Source organism: Hyla sarda, chromosome 8 (assembly GCF_029499605.1).
Source record: "Hyla sarda isolate aHylSar1 chromosome 8, aHylSar1.hap1, whole genome shotgun sequence".
Taxonomy (NCBI): Eukaryota; Metazoa; Chordata; class Amphibia; order Anura; family Hylidae; genus Hyla; species Hyla sarda.
In genome coordinates this window covers 229,699,003-229,718,980 of record NC_079196.1, presented here as the reverse complement: position 1 = coordinate 229,718,980, position 19,978 = coordinate 229,699,003, and the positions used below count along the sequence as shown (strand labels likewise).

General features: G+C 42.2%; 1 protein-coding gene across 1 annotated transcript in view; it reads left to right on the top strand.

Annotated features, from left to right (window-relative positions):
* LOC130285370 (serine protease 33-like) overlaps window positions 1-10,019 on the top strand; it is a 32,224-nt gene extending 22,205 nt beyond the window's left edge. Inside the window, exons 5-7 of the mRNA XM_056536729.1 lie at window positions 4,736-5,003; window positions 5,238-5,293; window positions 9,906-10,019. Coding sequence (XP_056392704.1) covers window positions 4,736-5,003; window positions 5,238-5,293; window positions 9,906-10,019 — 438 coding nt within the window. The remainder of the gene's footprint in view (window positions 1-4,735; window positions 5,004-5,237; window positions 5,294-9,905) is intronic.
* Window positions 10,020-19,978: the final 9,959 nt, after the last annotated feature.

The window sequence follows — 19,978 nt, the reverse complement described above, 5'->3', positions numbered from 1 at the left end:
GATAATGTGTCATATTAACGAAACGTGCTGTGTAGAAAAGAAAAATGGCATTTTTTTAATTCAATTTCTTGCCCAAAACAAGCCTTATGTGGCCCTGTAGGAGGACATTTTAAGACTTGTGGCTATTTAAAGGCGAAGAGGAAAAAAGAAACTGCAAAAATGAAAATTGGCCCATCACAAGGCCAAAACAAGGCTGTGTCATTAAAGGGTTAAAGGTGTACTCTGCCCCTAGACATCTTATTCCGTATCCAAAGGATGGTAGGATGTCTGATGGTAGGGGCTCCGCCGCTGGGGACACCCGGTGCTCATTTAGAGTGACAGTTTCGGCATCGGAGGCTCGTGACTTTATGGCCATGCCCCCTCAATGCAAAGCTGTCACGCCCCCTCCCATAGACTTGCATTAAGGGGGCATGGCCGTGACGTCATGAGTGGGTGTGACCGACACGTCAAGAGTCTCCACCACTCATCACTAGTCAACCGGCACAGAATAAAGTTCGCTCCGTGCACCGGATGTCTCCAGCGGCGGGACCCCCACGGTCAGACATCTTATTAAGATAAGGATCATTGAAAGTTTTATTCTTCTGGGGCCTACACAGTCCTACACATCATACATGTCATAAGTCAGAAGACATTGCCCCTGGTTGAGTATTTTTTAAGTAAATTTCCATAAATTCTAGACCTCCTCAGCTTATAAATAAGGATTCATACTAATTCTATTGAATCAATCCTGAGAATGTAATGAAAATCCTAAATATGTGCCTGAACCCGTAGAACCTGATCTGTTGCCCCTCATGTCCTCTAACTCCATAATGTGGGAAAAGATGGCTCAGACATACTTGGGCCTTAATGGCCGTAATAAAGTGGAAGGAATTTACTAATAATGAAGGCCCATGGGCAATGCAGGTAACTCGTTCTACCAGAGGTAAGTATCCTTCTCCTAATGGGGGGAAATGCCCAATAGATCTGTGCATCCAACTTGTCAACACAAAATCCTCACTACTTCTTTTTCGTGTTGTCACATGTCCAGTTGTGTTCAATTTTTTGTTCTACTTTTTTTTATACACGTTTCTCTAAAGTTGTTACTTTTCGGTAAAGTTTAATCTCGTGTTTTAGTAATGGATAAATAAGAATACTTAAAGGGGTACTCCGGTGAAAAACAATTTTTTTCAAATCAACTTGTGCCAGAGAGTTATACAGATTTATAAATTGCTTCTATATAAAAATCCTAATCCTTCCAGTACTTATCAGCTGCTGTATACTACAGAGGAAGTTGTATAGTTATTGACTACTGTGCTCTCTGCTGACACCTCTGTCCGTATTAGGAACTGTCCAGAGGAGGATAGATTTGCTATTGGGATTTGATTATACTCTGGACAGTTCCTGAGACATGGTAGGTCCCAGTTACGCAAATCTGTTTACGGGCAGGTTTTAGGCGCTCCTTATAGCACAGTCCCTGATCTATAACACCCATATTGGGTTTTTTCGACGTTTTATTGATGATTTGTTTTTTGTTTGGACATGGAACTATAAACAAGCCCTGGAGTTTGTTGAGCATCTAAATTCTAATACATGGGGATTACAGTTCTCCCAAAAATTTTCCACAGAAGCCATTCAGTTTTTGGATTTAGAGATCCTTAATCATGCAGGACACATCTCTACTAGAACCTATTGTAAGTCCGTAGACGTTAATAGTTTTCTCAATTATGAAAGTGCCCACTATCCTTCTTGGCTGATGAGCGTCCCCTACGGCCAATACCTGAGGATACGAAAAAACTGTACCGACTTTTACCATCAAGCGACAATTCTTACGGGACGCTTCTCAGCCAAGGGATAGCCAGGAAACCTCCTTAGCAGAGCTTATCAAAAGGTAAAAAACATTAAACAGACTGAGCTTGTTACTCCAAAAAAGAATGAGAATGAAGATCTAAATAATACCACCATTAATAATACCATCACAACAAAAGGAGAAAAAGATGATAACATTTATAAAAAATAAAAAATAAAATTAAAGACCAAAATATATTTAATTATAATTTTATCACCAATTACAATTGTGGAGCTACCGAGATTCGACATATTTTGCGGCGTAATTAGCCTATTATTTACAGTGACCCTGTTTTAAAAGATATTGTGTCTGTGTCCCCTGGAGTGACATTTAGGCGATCCAGAAATGTGCAAAGTTTAGTGGCCTCGAATAGGTTAAAAAAATAGCATTGATGTGCTGCAGGGACCGTCCGGTGGGGAGGGATAGTCGTTCCTGGCTGTCCATCTTCACTGGGGGGGCCTCTTCTCTGCACTTCGGGCCCGGAATAGTGACGTTGCCTTGTGCAGCCCGAAACGACTATCCCTCCCCACCGGACGGTCCCTGCAGCACAGATGGCCTGGACCAGCTCACCCTAACGTCCCGCCGAGGGGAGTACAAAACTGAAGGGGGTGGGGGTGGGAGGTCTGGATGATGACGAAGGCCGCAGTGGTCTTCAACCTGAGGACCTCCAGATGTTTCAAAACTACAACTCCCAGCATGCCCGGACAGCTGATGGCTAGAGGTCTGCAGGTTGAATGCCACTGTTGACAGGCGGTGATGATGAAGGGGGGGGATGATGACAGGGGGATGATGACAGGCGGTGATGATGAAGGGGGGGGGGTGGGATGATCACAGGGGGATGATGACAGGCGGTGATGATGAAGGGGGGGTGATATGATGACAGGGGGATGATGAAGGGGGGGTGTGGGATGATGACAGGGGGATGATGACAGGCGGTGATGATGAAGGGGGGTGTGGGATGATGACAGGGGGATGATGACAGGGGGATGATGAAGGGGGTGTGGGATGATGACAGGGGGATGATGACAGGTGGTGATGATGAAGGGGGGGGGATGATCACAGGGGGATGATGACAGGCGGTGATGATGAAGTGGGGATGATGAGGGGGGATGATGACAGGGTAATGATGAAGGGAGGGGATGATGACAGGCGGTGATGATGAAGGGGGGGTGGGATGATCACAGGGGGATGATGACAGGTGGTGATGATGAAGGGGGGGTGGGATGATCACAGGGGGATGATGACAGGCGGTGATGATGAAGGGGGGGGTGGGATGATCACAGAGGGATGATGACAGGCGGTGATGATGAAGGGGGGTGTGGGATGATCACAGGGGGATGATGAAAGGCGGTGATGATGACAGGCGGTGATGATGACAGGGTGATGATGATGAGGGTTATAATGACGGGGGTGATGATGATGAGGGTATTAATGACAGGGGGGGATGATGACATGGTGATGATGATGAGGGTGTTAATGACAAGGGGGTATGATGACATGGAGGGATGATGTATTTCCCACCCTAGGCTTATAGTCGAGTCAATAACTTTTCCTGGAATATTGGGGTGAAATTAGGGGCCTCGGCTTATATTCGGGTCGGCTTATACTCGAGTATATACGGTAAATCAACAATGGTGGGTTGTTATCCCTGTAACAGGGCACGATGCCTATGCTGTCCAATGATTGGTTCACCCAATACTGTGTTTGATTCTTTTCAAACTAACCGAACATTTTCTATTATTCATAGGGGGAGTTACTCACTTCGCGGTATATCTGTTGTATTGTAGCTGTCGTGGGTCGCACAATTCAAACTGTGCGATCACGTATATATGCAAACACAGATCCAATATTAAAAACAACTTCTTATTACATAGCGAATCCCGTCATTTATCTAGTGTAAATAATAATGACATTAATGATTTACACCTTATCATTTTAGAAACTGTCCCGGAAACAACTCCTAACGGTTAACAAAAAATAATTAACCGTGAATCCGATTGGATTTTTAATCTGTCCACATAGTACCCCCCCCCCCCCCCCCCCCCAGGAGCTTAATGAATTAATAGAGAATGTTTGGTAATTATTTACAGTAATATATATATATATATATATATATATATATATATATATATATATATACATTTTTCATGTTTTTGCTGCATCTATTGTATACATATATATATATATATATATATATATTTTTTTTTTATATATTTTTTGTATAATAATTTTTTATGTAGGTATATTTTATAAAAAATACGTGTATACTTTGTAATAATTTTGTAATAATTTTTATATTTTATTTTTGTAACTTCATATATTGGTGTTAATTCTCGTGTTAACTGCACATTGCGATTTGCCCCGGGATTCACATTTTGCGACTGCCCGTGGCAACTCGCAATGTGGGTAATATTAGACACACAGGGGGTTAATTTCTCCTGTTGTCTTGTGTCTGGTTCCTGTCTTGTTAAAGAAGGGATTAATTCTTACCTTTATAAACATGCTGTTGTACCTCCTTTAACATGCCTGAGGAAGCTGCGCAAGCGCAGTGAAACGCATTGCATCTTGGCCAATAAAATCCTCTTTTATCCTCCATACCTTGTCGTGGTCGGTCAGCGCAGTTTGAGCCGGGTACCTTCTTTGAAGTCATCCCTGTCCATTGCAGTTCCTGAGACAGACAGAGGTGTCAGCAGAGAACACTGTGGTCAGACTGGAAAGAACTACACAACTTCCTCTGTAGTATACAGCAGCTGATAAGTACTGGAAGGATTAAGATTTTTTTATAAATAGAAGTAATTTACAAATCTGTTTAACTTTCTGGTACTAGTTGATTTGAATAAAATGTGTTTTCCACCCGAGTACCCCATTAAGATGTTTTTAACACAAACACATATATTTTGGTCTTCTCAGGGTGACTCCGGAGGACCCCTTGTCTGCAGTGTGAATGGTGTCTGGGTGCAGATGGGCGTTATCAGCTTTGGGTTGGGATGTGCCGAGCCCAGTCATCCTGGTGTCTACACAAGAGTCCAATATTACCTATCCTGGATCCAGACATATGTCACCTCCTTGAAGAACGGACTGAATAATGTCCACCTGGGGCAAAACTTCAACACAACATTGTACCCAGACAACAGCAGCCTTAGTAATAAAAACCCTATAGAGAGTGGAAACGTAACTGGTAATGGTACCATGCCCAAGATGCAAAATATGGTCTTCAGTGGAGGCCATATGCATCTTTGGTCAATGGCCAACTCCGTGATGATCCTCCTGGGTCTTATGCTTCTTCTATAGTTCATCACTACTACAACCAGCGTCACCAGATAGTCCACCACTGTATCCACCTCTGCAGGAAGGACTGTTCACCATGATGTTCTTCATTTGTTGTGATGTTGGACACTTACGTGTTTCCTAGACTCTTATGTGATCGTTTCCCTATTGGAATACTTGAACTTGTACGACGTTGGGACGGTTTGAGGTCTGTGAAGTCTACAAAGACTCAACATTTCCCTGTATGTACCTCTTATCTAGCATCTAAGTATTTAAAGGGGTACTCCACTGGAAAACATTTTTTTTTTTTTATCAACTGCTGCAAGAAAGTTAAACAGATTTGTAAATTAAATCTTAATCCTTCCAGTACTTATCATCTGCTATATGCTCCACAAGAAGTTATTTTGTTTTTGAATTTCCTTTCGGTCTGACCACATGCTGACACCTCTGTCCATGTCAGGAACTGTCCAGAGCAGGAGAGGTTTGCTATGGGGATATGCTCCTACTCTGGACAGTTCTTAAAATGGACAGAGGTGTCAGCAGAGAGCACTGTGGTCAGACAGAAAGGAAATGCAAAATGAAAAGAACTTCCTGTGGAGCATACAGCAGCTGATAAGTACTGGAAGAATTATGATTTTTTAATCATAGTAAATTTACAAATCTTTCTGGCACCAGTTGCTTTCCAGGGGAGTACCCCTTTAAGACCTGATCTCTACCATTGGGAATCCCTGAACTTGGATGATGTTGGGACGGTTTGAAGTCTGTGGATTCTACAAAGTCTCAGCATATCACCGTACATACCTCTTATCTAGCATCTAAGTATTTAAAGGAGATGTCCAGTGCTAAGAAATGTATCCCCTATGTGCAGGTCCCAGCTGTTGGCACCCCCAGGATCTTCCGAACGGAGCCCTGACTCGGCCCCGGCTGAGAAGTTTGGTGTGAAGCCGGTACAAACACGCCCCCTCTATTCATTTCTATGGGAGAGGCACTGGATCCGCTGGATAGGGGATAAATGTTTGATTGTGGGGGGTCTGATTGCTGAGACAATCTCCCGAGAGGGGCCCTGACTTGGCCCCGGCTGAGCTGCTTGGTGTGACGTTTTGTACACAGTAAGTAAGCTGGTACAAACACGCCTCCTCCATTCATCTCTATGGGAGAGGCGGAGACACAGCATTGCTGTGTCTCCGCCTCTCCCTTAGAGATGAATGGAGGGGGGCGTGTTTTGACCAGCTGATGTGCTGGGTATGAAACGAGCTCTAGCAGCGCAAAGCCAGGGTCAAGCCAGGGCCCGTACAGGAGACTGCGGGGGGTCCCAGCGGTCGGACCACCCACGATCAGACGATCAGACATTGATGCCCTATCCTGATGATAGGAGATACATTTCTTAGCACTGGACATCTTCTTTAAGACTTGATCTCTACCATTGGGAATCCTTGAACTTGGATGATGTTGGGACGGTTTGAAGTCTGTAGAGTTTACCAAGATTCGGCATCACGGTACATGCCTCTTATCTAGCATCTAAGTATTTAAGACTTGGGGGGGAGGGGGATTCATCAATCTATATAGAGTAATTTTAAGTGTATTTTCCTCCGCAAAATCTTGTGCAATGATATTTTCTGCGTTCTTTTTGTGCATCTTTTTTGGTGGAACTTTTTCTAAAGATGTCACCCTTCGGGTGTACCGTAGAGCTATTTTTCCTGTAGACCGATTTACTAACTGCATTTTTTTTTTGGACACACCCCTCTCCCGGCCGGGATTATGAACAGCAGGGGTGAGTGGTGCACCCTGACGGGAGAGCTAGGGTGGGGGGGGGGGGGTTGTGTCGAGGAGAGGGGGGAGGAGAGGGGGTGGTGGTGTGTTGTTGTTTGAAAGACTGACATGAGGCGGACATGTGGATCAGTAGACATGTGGATCAGTAGACATGTGGATCAGTGGACATGTGGATCAGTGGACATGTGGATCAGCGGCGGTGGCATCTGCATCAGAGGCAGCAGTGAAGCTCTTCACTGCTGCTTCTGGTAGTTTCAAAACTACAACTCCCAGCATGCCCAGACAGCCTTTGGCTGTCTGGGCATGCTGGGAGTTGTAGTTTTGCAACATCTGGAGGGCTGCAATTTGGAGACCACTGTAATCTGTGCTCTTCCAGATGTTGCAAAACTACAACTGCCAGCATGCCCAGACAGTCCAGGCATGCTGGGAGTTGTAGTTCTGTAACATCTGGCCCTTCAGATGTTGCCGAACTACAATTCCCAGCATGCCTTGGAAGTCTGGGCTTGCTGAGAGTTGTAGTTTTGCAACATCTGGAGGGCTACAGTTTGGACACCACTACACAGTGGTCTCCAAACTGTTCTCCTCCAGTTGTTGCAAAACTACAACTCTCAGCATGCCCTTCGGCTGCCTGGGCATGCCGGGAGGTGTAGTTTTGCAACAGCTGGAAGCACATTAGTTAGGAAACATTGTCTGTTTCCTAACTCAGTGTTTCCCTACCTGTGTGCCTCCAGCTGTTGCAAAACTATAACTCCCAGCATGCACTGACAAACCGTACATGCTGGGAGTTGTAGTTTTGCAACAGCTGGAGGCGCATGGGTTGGTAAACACTGAGTTAAGTAACAAACTCTCAGTGTTTTGCAACCAGTGTGTCTCCAGATGTTGCTTAACTACAGCCCCCCATGATGGGAGTTGTAGTTTAGCAACAATCGGAGGCTCCCTGTTTAGGAACACACTGCATTATGTGCGCTCTTCCCAGGGGGGGAGCACAAAAAATGTACTAACCCATATTTCTTGTTTTTCTTTTCTTCTCATTTCAGATACGTGAATGCGGAGGACTACGTTGGATTCGGTGGACTGCGACGATGACCAGCGTTTTTTTTTATTTCAATAAAATGGTTAACGAGGGCTGTGGGGGAGTGTTTTTTTTTAAATAAACATTTTTTTTCAATGTGTTGTGTTTTTTATAATTGAATTTTCAGGGTTAGTAGTGGAAGCTGTCTTATAGACTGAATCCATTACTAAGCCGGGGCTTAGCGTTAGCCCAAAAATCAGCTAGCGCTAACCCCCAATTATTACCCCGGTACCCACCGCCACAGGGGTGCTGGGAAGAGCTGGTGCCAACAGGCCCGGAGCGTCAAAAATGGCGCTCCTGGGCCTCGGCGGTAACAGACTGGCGTTATTTAGGCTGGGGAGGGCCAGTAATAATGATCCTCGCCCACCCTGGTAACGTCAGGCCATTGCTGCTTGGTTGGTATCTGGCTGATACTGAAAATAGGGGAACCCTATTTTTTTTTTCTTTTTAAATAAATTTAAAAAAGTGTGTGGTTCCCTAATTTTTTCAGTATTAGCCAGATACCAACCAAGCAGCAACAGCCTGACGTTACCAGGGTGGGCGACCATTGTTACTGGCCCTCCCCAGCCTGAATAATGCCAGCCTGTTACCGCCTAGGCCATTTTGGACGCTCTGGGCCTGTTGGTACTGGCTCTTCCTGGAAACTCTGTGGCGGTGGGTACCGGGGTCATAATTGGAGGTTAGCACTAGCTGTTTTGGGGCTAATGCTAAGCCCCGGCTTAGTGATGGATTCTGTCTACAAGACGCCTTCCACTACTAAGCCTGAAAATTCAATTATAAAAAACACAACACAATGAAAAAAATAATTTATTTAAAAAAACACTCCCCCACAGCCCTCGTTAACCCGTTTATTGACATCTAAAAAGTAAAAAAACGCTGTTCATCATCGCAATCCACAAAATCTGACATAGTCCTCCGCATAAACGTATCTAAATTGAAAAGAAAAAAAAAAGTTTAGTACATTTTTTGGTTTCCACAAACCAACAAAAATGCAAGAAAAAAAAAACAAGAAAAACTGACAAAACACAAGAAAAAGCTGGGACAGTTTTTCTGGCGTTTTTTATGATGCTTAAAAAACCTCAATGGAATCCTGGCCTCAAAGCAATAGAACAAAATCCCTGTGTCCACTTTTCCTGTGAGGTAGAGAAGGAGTGTACGGTAGAGAAGGAGTGTACGGTGGAGAAGGAGTGTACGGTAGAGAAGGAGTGTACGGTAGAGAAGGAGTGTACGGTAGAGGAGGAGTGTACGGTAGAGAAGAAGTGTACGGTAGAGAAGGAGTGTACGGTGGAGAAGGAGTGTACGATAGAGAAGGAGTGTACGGTAGAGGAAGAGTGTGCGGTAGAGAAGGAGTGTACAGTAGAGAAGGAGTGTACGGTAGAGAAGGAGTGTACGGTAGAGAAGGAGTGTACAGTAGAGAAGGAGTGTACGGTAGAGGAGGAGTGTATGGTAGAGAAGGAGTGTACAGTAGAGAAGGAGTGTACGGTAGAGGAGGAGTGTACGGTAGAGAAGGAGTGTACGGTAGAGGTGGAGTGTACGGTAGAGGTGGAGTGTACAGTAGAGAAGGAGTGTACGGTAGAGAAGGAGTGTACGGTAGAGAAGGAGTGTACAGTAGAGAAGGAGTGTACGGTAGAGAAGGAGTGTACGGTAGATTTATCAGAGGAGTGCAATAGCCTTAGCAAATTCTGAGCAAGAGTGTACAATAGACAAGAAGTATAAATGGATAGAAGTGTGTCTACAATAGACACATAATGATGAATCCCCCCCTTGATCTCTACCATTGGCAATCCCTGATCTTGGCTGATACTGCGATATGTTGGACGGTTTTACTGCACATTCTTCTTATGTAGCATCTAGTAGGATGATACAACAGCCCCAGTAGGATGACACAACAAAGTAATTCATATAAAATCTACACAACATCAGGTCATGTGATGTCAATCTGTGATTCTGTCAGACTTTTTTTTCATAAAGGAGAGATATGGAGAGGCTCTGAGTGCTCTGGACAGCAATAAAGACCTGGGCTACCCAACTGACACCTATACCTTATGTCTTATGCTGCTGAAGAAAGAACCCAGGAGGTTCTGAAACGCGTCCAGCTTTATACAATATAATTCTGAGACCACTTCTACTATTACTCCTGCCTCTAAGATTTGAACTATACTAAAGACTACCATCTGCCAATCAAAGTCTCTCGCCGCACGCGCTGGGGAGACACTAGGCGATCGGTGGACTTACTATCTGAGTGGTGCAGCCGCAGCGCTGCAGCTCCCCGAACTCAGGCCCTCTCTACCTTTCACCACTCACACCGGGGGACGGCCAGGTCTCCGAGCGCTGAACTCTCCTACACAGAGAGCGGACATACAGACTGCTGGAAACTAGTGTTGCTCGCGAATATTCGCAATGCGAATTTTATTCGTGAATATCACATATTCACGAATTCGTGAATATTCGCGAATATAGCACTATATATTCATAATTACGAATATTGTTGTTTTTTTTTTCACAGTACACATCACAGTGATCACCCCTCTCTGCTTCCTGCTTGTGTGGTGTAATGAAGGTTTTAATACTACTGTGTGAGACTGGCGTGCGAATTTTCGCATATGTGAAAATTAGAATATGCAAATATGCAAATTTTTGCTTATGTTAATTTTTGTATATGCTAATTTTCGCATATGTTAATTTTCGCATACGCGAACTTTCGCATATGCAAAAAATAAAACGAGAATATTACGAATATGCGAATTTTGCGAATATATGACGAATATTCGTCCATATATTCGCCAATATTCGTGAATTCGAATATGGCCTATGCCGCTCAATACTACTGGAAACAACCACACAGAGAACCTTCATACTTGGAGAGGGATCCTCTCCATCAGCCGGAGAGACCGTTACGGCATCCAGCAGACGTCCGGACCGGTGAGAGTATCGTTAACACGCTGAGCCGTGAATTACCTTAATTCTCTGCAGAGCCGCACATAGCTACAATCTATTGTTTCTATGGTGATTGATATCCGCGCTCCTTAGAAGCTATTTGATATTCTTGCTACATTCAGTAACTTGAGACAGTAGTTGCTGCCGATTGACAGGTCTACAGTGACCTTTAACTGACTGTATACTGTATCCTCTGCCGTATATCGGTTCCTATTGAGGCATATTTGGAGTCTATATATTTTTGCAATGATGAACTCAGTTGAACTCATATGAACTTTGCTTAAATATACATTATTGGACTTTTTTCATTATTTTCTGATCTATAGCAACAGCATCAGTTATTTTATTTATTTATTGAAGTGATCTCAGAATAACCTATAAGGGCTTAATTTTATGATTTATTTTAAGGATCAACTTTATATTTTATGTTATTATTTCTAAATACTATATATATCTGATCCCTGTGCACCTACAAGGGCCCTGTGGGTAGCCAGATATCAATGTTATAATTGGTTAATAATTGTATCCATTACTAATAAATACTTTATTCCATATATCCGTGACCTTGAGCCCCATTATTTTCCTTCATTGTATAGACTTTTTTTCATACCTTATTTTTCAAGCTCACTGTTACACTCACGGAGGTAGTAGATCCGCTGTACCTGTGTGAATGATGGCTTGGGCCGTGTCAGGGAGCGGAGTCTAAGGTGCCGCTGGTTTTCATTAGAGCCCGCCGCAAAGCAGGATGCAACAGGCGGCACCCAGGTCACTACCCCTGACACGACTCGTCCACACAGGCTGCTGAGGGGGTATGTGGCACAGGAGGGATCTGGCAACTCGTAGTCAGGAAAGCAGATGGTCAGGGCAGGTGGCACAGGTACGTGGTCAGGAACGTAGCAGGAGGTCAATAGGCACAGGAGCAAGATCAGGTCACGGAACAGTATGTCAGAACACAGGTAGGCAAAACAGGAAAACGCTTTCACAATGGCACAATTGTTCTTTTCTGTGTAAGTGCTCTCTGATGACACCTGTCTCGGGAACTGTCCCGAGTAGAAGCAAATCCCCATAGCAAACCGCTCCTACTCTGTGCAGTTCCCGAGACATGCAGAGATGTCAGCAGAGAGCACTGTTTCCAGACAGAAAAGAACAGCTCAATTTCAGTAGCTGATAATTATTGGAAGGATTAAGATTTTTTTTTTGATATGACTATTAATTTATAGATTTTTTTTTCCATAAAAAAGAAAGAAAATCAAATACAGCAAAAAGACATATCAAAAATATGTGCAAACAGTAAGAACAATTCTCTACAATATGACACGATAGAACAATAAGTAAATGCGACCATAGTTAACTATGACACGTCCAAACATTGGTAATGTAAATTCTTACCAGTATCTAAGTTTTAGTATGTACCATTATATTCATGGCAAATAAGTAGATTCATAGGGAAAAGGGAATTTCATGGTCAAGTTAAATGTGTCAAGAAGATATAGAGAGAAAATTCAAGAAAAAAACTATAAAAATAGAATAAATAAAAAGATAAGCTATAGAAATAGATAAAAAGAAAAAGAAGGATTTAGATTTTTTAATAGAAGTAATTTACAAATCTGTTTAACTTTCTGGAGCCAGTTTATATATAATTTTCCTGGAATACTCCTTTAACTATAAAAATATATATATGTTAAATCTTAGTTAAAAATCTATTGTTATAGTGATAAAAAATGTTGATTCATGGAATATGATCCTCCTGTCACATCTCTATACACAATGGTACATTCAGCTGCAGACTAAGCTTAGACGGGTGTCGTGACGACCACGGCCACCAAAACCCAGAATTCAGAACATAATGGTCAGAATGCCGGGTGCTGCACCCCCCGCAATCAGATATCTTATCCCCTATCCTTTAGATAGAGGATAGGATGTCTAGGGGCAGAGTACCGTATATACTCGAGTATAAGCCCACCCGAATATAAGCCGAGGCCCCTAATTTCACCCCAAAAACTCAGGAAAAATTATTGACTCGACTATAAGCCTAGGGTGGGAATTACATCATCCAGACCCCCGTCATCATCCAGACCCCCGTCATCATCACCCTCGTCATCATCCAGACCCTTGTCATCATCCAGACCCCCGTCATCATCCAGACCCCCGTCATCATCCCCCCTGTCATCATCCAGACCCCCGTCATCATCCAGACCCCGTCATTAACACCCTGTCATCATCACCGCCTGTCATCATCTCCCTTGTCATCACCCCCCCCCCCCCCCTTCATCATCACCGCCTGTCAATCCCTTCAATTCTGTGGTCTTCAACCTGCGGACCTCCAGATGCTGCAAAACTACAACTCCCAGCCATCGGCTGTCCGGGCATGCTGGGAGTTGTAGTTTTGAAACATCTGGAGGTCCCCAGGTTGAAGACCACTGCGGCCTTCGTCATCATCCAGAACCCCCTTTAGTTTTCTTCTCACCTCCCCTCGGTGGGAAGGAAGGGTGAGCTGGTCCGGTCCATCTATGCTGCAGGGACCGTCCGGTGGGGAGGGTTAGTCGTTCCGGGCTGTCTATTTTCACCGGGAGGCCCTCTTTTCCACTCAGGCCGGCCCCGGCCTAGTAACGTTGCCTTGACGATGACGCACAGGGACGTTCATGTGCAAGGACGTCTGCTGTGCATGGGTGTCCCTGTGCGTCGTTGTCAAGGCAACCTCACTAGGCCGGGGCCGGTGAAAATGGACAGGCCGGAACGACTAACCTTCCCCACCGAACGGTCCCTGCAGCATAGATGGCCCGGACCAGCTCACCCTTCCTTCCCGCCGAGGGGAGGTGAGTAGAAAACAAAAGGGGGGTCTGGATAATGACAAAGGCTGCAGTGGTCTTCAACCTGCGGACCTCCAGATGTTTCAAAACTACAACTCACAGCATGCCCAGACAGCTGATGGCTGTCCGGGCATGCTGGGAGTTGTAGTTTTGCAACATCTGGAGATCCGCAAGTTGAAGACCACTGACAGTATACTCGAGTATAAGCCGAGGGGGGTGGGGGGGGGGCGTTTTCAGCCCGAAAAATTGTGATGAAAAACTCGACCTATACTCGAGTATATACGGTACCCCTTTTAATTTATTTTTTATTTTTTGCTCTGTCCTATTGAGAGCACCAAGGCGGTTCTAAGTCTAGAATGGACCTTCTCATGGTCTCCAGTACAGCAGGGTTTCTGAATGATTCCCCTCCTCCTCCCAACTTTGGCCCCTCAAGTTCATGGTTACTGTCAGGTTAACAAATATTACTTGCCGCGTGTTACCATTTTGTATCACATATAGCGCTGAGCGTAAATATTCGAAATGCAAATTTTCACCGCAAATATCAGCCCTTCGCGATTTCGCAAATATTTACAATTGAGAATACACAAATAAGAAGGATGCAAATACAGTTGTCAGAGGTTGGCAGCATCCCTAGAAACCAATAGGAAAGTTGCAATCACTGATATATAGATCAATATTAGCTAGCTCTAACTACCGAATCAAGAATTACAATAGCTAAAATATATACCTTTTATTACAAAATCACCATATTACAGAATAACGTACACAAATCCCCATAAAAACAGCAGATATCAATTAGTTCACGAAGTGCGATAATAATAGGGACCATCCCCAGTAGTACATTCCTCACCCGACGCGTTTCCCCGTAATTCGATAATTATAGAAAACATATGGTTCATCAGGGGTACAAAAGCAATTAAAATGGTCGCTTTAGGACAAAGGTACACGTACACATAGTGAAAACATATAGAACATATACATAATCATGCGATGAAAAAAACTCGGCTCTACTAATTATCCATGAGAACTGCCGTAATGTGTTTTCAGACCTAGAAAAGAAAACAAAGAAACAAACAGCAAAAAGCAAGCAACAAACAAAGCACATAGATATAGCTACAGACAAAGCACATAGATATAGCTACAGACAAAGCACATAGATATAGCTACAGACAAAGCACATAGATATAGCTACAGACAAAGCACATAGATATAGCTACAGACAAAGCACATAGATATAGCTACAGACAAAGCACATAGATATAGCTACAGACAAAGCACATAGATATAGCTACAGACAAAGCACATAGATATAGCTACAGACAAAGCACATAGATATAGCTACAGACAAAGCACATAGATATAGCTACAGACAAAGCACATAGATATAGCTACAGACAAAGCACATAGATATAGCTACAGACAAAGCACATAGATATAGCTACAGACAAAGAACATAGATATAGCTACAGACAAAGAACATAGATATAGCTACAGACAAAGCACATAGATATAGCTACAGACAAAGCACATAGATATAGCTACAGACAAAGAACATAGATATAGCTACAGACAAAGCACATAGATATAGCTACAGACAAAGCACATAGATATAGCTACAGACAAAGCACATAACAAAAAAGCATAAAGGCAAAAGAGGTATAGATAAAAGGATACAGATAACACAATGTACAGATAACACAATATACAGATAACACAATATACAGATAACACAATATACAGATAACACAATATACAGATAACACAATATACAGATAACACAATATACAGATAACACAATGTACAGATAACACAATATACAGATAACACAATATACAGATAACACAATATACAGATAACACAATATACAGATAACACAATGTACAGATAACACAATATACAGATAACACAATATACAGATAACACAATATACAGATAACACAATATACAGATAACACAATGTACAGATAACACAATATACAGATAACACAATATACAGATAACACAATATACAGATAACACAATGTACAGATAACACAATATTTTTCATTATACACATTGTGTTATCTGTATTTTGTGTTATCTGTATATTGTGTTATCTGTATATTGTGTTATCTGTACATTGTGTTATCTGTATATTGTGTTATCAGTACATTGTGTTATCTGTATTTTGTGTTATCTGTATATTGTGTTATCTGTACATTGTGTTATCTGTACATTGTGTTATCTGTATATTGTGTTATCTGTACATTGTGTTATCTGTACATTGTGTTATCTGTACATTGTGTTATCTGTATATTGTGTTATCTGTACATTGTGTTATCTGTATATTGTGTTATCAGTACATTGTGTTATCTGTATTTTGTGTTATCTGTATATTGTGTTATCTGTATATTGTGTTATCTGTACATTGTGTTATCTGTACATTGTGTTATCTGTACATTGTGTTATCTGTACATTGTGTTATCTGTATATTGTGTTATCTGTATATTGTGTTTTCTGTATATTGTGTTATCTGTATATTGTGTTATCTGTACATTGTGTTATCTGTATATTGTGTTATCTGTATATTGTGTTATCTGTACATTGTGTTATCTGTACATTGTGTTATCTGTACATTGTGTTATCTGTATATTGTGTTATCTGTATATTGTGTTATCTGTACATTGTGTTATCTGTATCCTTTTATCTATACCTCTTTTGCCTTTATGCTTTTTTGTTATGTGCTTTGTCTGTAGCTATATCTATGTGCTTTGTCTGTAGCTATATCTATGTTCTTTGTCTGTAGCTATATCTATGTGCTTTGTCTGTAGCTATATCTATGTTCTTTGTCTGTAGCTATATCTATGTGCTTTGTCTGTAGCTATATCTATGTGCTTTGTCTGTAGCTATATCTATGTGCTTTGTCTGTAGCTATATCTATGTTCTTTGTCTGTAGCTATATCTATGTGCTTTGTCTGTAGCTATATCTATGTGCTTTGTCTGTAGCTATATCTATGTGCTTTGTCTGTAGCTATATCTATGTGCTTTGTCTGTAGCTATATCTATGTGCTTTGTCTGTAGCTATATCTATGTGCTTTGTCTGTAGCTATATCTATGTGCTTTGTCTGTAGCTATATCTATGTGCTTTGTCTGTAGCTATATCTATGTGCTTTGTTTGTTGCTTGCTTTTTGCTGTTTGTTTCTTTGTTTTCTTTTCTAGGTCTGAAAACACATTACGGCAGTTCTCATGGATAATTAGTAGAGCCGAGTTTTTTTCATCGCATGATTATGTATATGTTCTATATGTTTTCACTATGTGTACGTGTACCTTTGTCCTAAAGCGACCATTTTAATTGCTTTTGTACCCCTGATGAACCATATGTTTTCTATAATTATCGAATTACGGGGAAACGCGTCGGGTGAGGAATGTACTACTGGGGATGGTCCCTATTATTATCGCACTTTGTGAACTAATTGATATCTGCTGTTTTTATGGGGATTTGTGTACGTTATTCTGTAATATGGTGATTTTGTAATAAAAGGTATATATTTTAGCTATTGTAATTCTTGATTTGGCAATAGGAAAGTTGCCCCCCCCCCCCCCCTCACTATATAAGCAGCGTTTTTGTAGTTTTGTGTGGTTGTGAGAGGAGATTGGACGCTGTCTGTGCTGTGGCTTTTTTTTTTAAGGCAAATCTAATGATATAGGGGGGTATTTATCAATTTTGCCTGTTGACCGTTTCTTTTTACCCTTTTTTTTTTTTTCACTTTGGTTTTCGTGGACATGCACCAAATTTATCATTTGGCGCTCGTTGTTAGTAATTTTGGCTCACATGTTGAAATCAGCCGTTCACAGAACTTATCGCCACGAAGGACGCGTTTTTACCCCTTGTGCAGCCATTTTGGAATCCCTCCTGCAGGATATCAGCAGCGACGTGAGTTATTTTCTTTTGTGGGGTTTATATATATATCATGAGAAATGGATTTTATTTTCAACTTGGGTATTTTATTTATTTATTTATTTATTTTTTGTTACTTTAGTGCAGTGGTCTTCAACCTGCGGACCTCCAGATGTTGCAAAACTACAACTCTCAGCATGCCCGGACAGTCAAACACTTGTCTGCCTCTTCCAGAGGATCCACACTGATCATGAAAGGTAAATCAAAGCTTCCCTTTTGCAAAACTTCAACTGTAGTTGTAGTTTTGCAACATCTGGAGGTCCGCAGGTTGGAGACCACTGCTTTAGTGCTTACCTTTCCTGAACCTGTGCGGCCATGTCCGATGCTGACTCAGCGGAGGGTGAAGGTCCCTCAGAGACAACTATGTCGCAGGATAGTATTGCGTAGCCCCGGAGGCGTCGCTGCTTTCACAAAAAAAAAAATTTTAATGTATTTTGACGCCTTTTACATTTTCCGACATTGCTAAGTTTGTTTTCCATGTGCAAAATTTCTTGGATTTGCACCCAAAAAACGGGATTTGCGCCAAAATTGCGCCAAAGATCGATTGGCACAAATGATGAATTACTGACTAAAGTTCAAATCACACACAGGACCGTGTGATTTTGAGAAAGTTCTAAAAATTACAGTGGAGAAGATGTGCCAAACTTTGGCGCAAAAAGACACTGCGCCAAAGTATTGCGCCAAAGTTACGTGAAAAAGAAACCACATAAATCCTTTGATAAATACCCCCCATAGTGTTAGATAGGGTAGGTTAATATAACAGATAGGTTCTAGTGTTGAAAGATAAAATCGCGCATGCGCACTATACGAATTTCAGTACGATTTTCGCATGGAAAAAAGTGAACGAACATAGCGAATATGCGAATTTTGCGAACATAGGGCGAATATTCATCCATATATTTGCTATATATCGCAAATTCGAATATTGCCCCTGCCGCTCACATACTATCCTAATCACATACTGTCTCTATAGTTGAGGAGGAAGCCCAGCAAGGCATGCTTACTGTTCAGACCATATAAATATTCAGCCTTTTCAAGAAGACAACTCCAGAGCCTCTTTAATTTAGAGGGACACTTTGGTGCCTAAGTTTCTAATTTACCTAGAATGACCTTCCTTAAAGGGGTATTCCAGGCCAAAACTTTTTTTTTTATATATATCAACTGGCTCCGGAAAGTTAAACAGATTTGTAAATTACTTCTATTAAAAAATCTTAATCCTTCCAATAGTTATTAGCTTCTGAAGTTGAGTTGTTGTTTTCGGTCTAACTGCTCTCTGATGACTCACGTCCCAGGAGCTGTGCAGTTCCTATGGGGATATTTTCCCATCACGCACAGTTCCCGGGACATGACATCATCATTGAGCAGTTAGACAGAAAACTTCAGAAGCTAATAACTATTGGAAGGATTAAGATTTTTTAATAGAAGTAATTTACAAATCTCTTTAACTTTCCGGAGTCAGTTGACATATATAAAAAAAGGTTTTGCCTGGATAACCCCTTTAGCACAAAGCCCATTTTGACCTTTAGGGCGCAGCCATTTTTTGCAAATCTGACCACCTTCACTTTATGCATTAATAACTCTGGGATGCTTCTACTTTTGAATTTGATTCCGAGATAGTTTTTTCGTGACATATTCTACTTTTCATTTTCAAAAGGGGTAATAGGGGAAAAATCAACCCAAAATTTGTAACCCCATCTCTTCTGAGTATGGAAATACCCCATATGTGGACGTAAAGTGCTCTGCGGGCGCACTACAATTCTCAGAATAGATGGTGCAAAATGTGGCTTTTGGAGAGAGAATTTAGCTGAAATGTTTTTTTTGGGGCAGGTCATATTTAGGAAGCCCCCATGGTGGCAAAACAGCAAAAAACAACAAACTGAACCCCATAAAAAGCTTGGGGCAGGCAGCAGACCAGAGGTCACCAAAGTGTGACCTTCCAGATGTTGCACAACTCCCAGCATGCCCGGATAGCTGTTGGCCGTCTGTCCGTGCACCCGTCGATCCTGCCGCACACCCGCCGTAAACACTGCACCCCCGCCAATCCCGAACACCTGATCGCTCAATGGGTTAATCAGATGGGGTCCTGGGGGTGACACCCTGGGAGTCCAGCTGACTAACCCGGCAGCACCACGGGAGCGAAGTTTTAATGAAAGCCGTAGATATACACGACATTCTTCTGGGAAGGGGTTAAGGTGCTTTAAAACCCATATGAGCCATTCAAATGTCTGTCCTTTCAGGAATAAATACAGACCCCAGACCAGACCTCCAAATAAATACAGACACCAGACCAGACCTCCAAATAAATACAGACCCCAGACCAGACCTCCAAATAAATACAGACACCAGACCAGACCTCCAA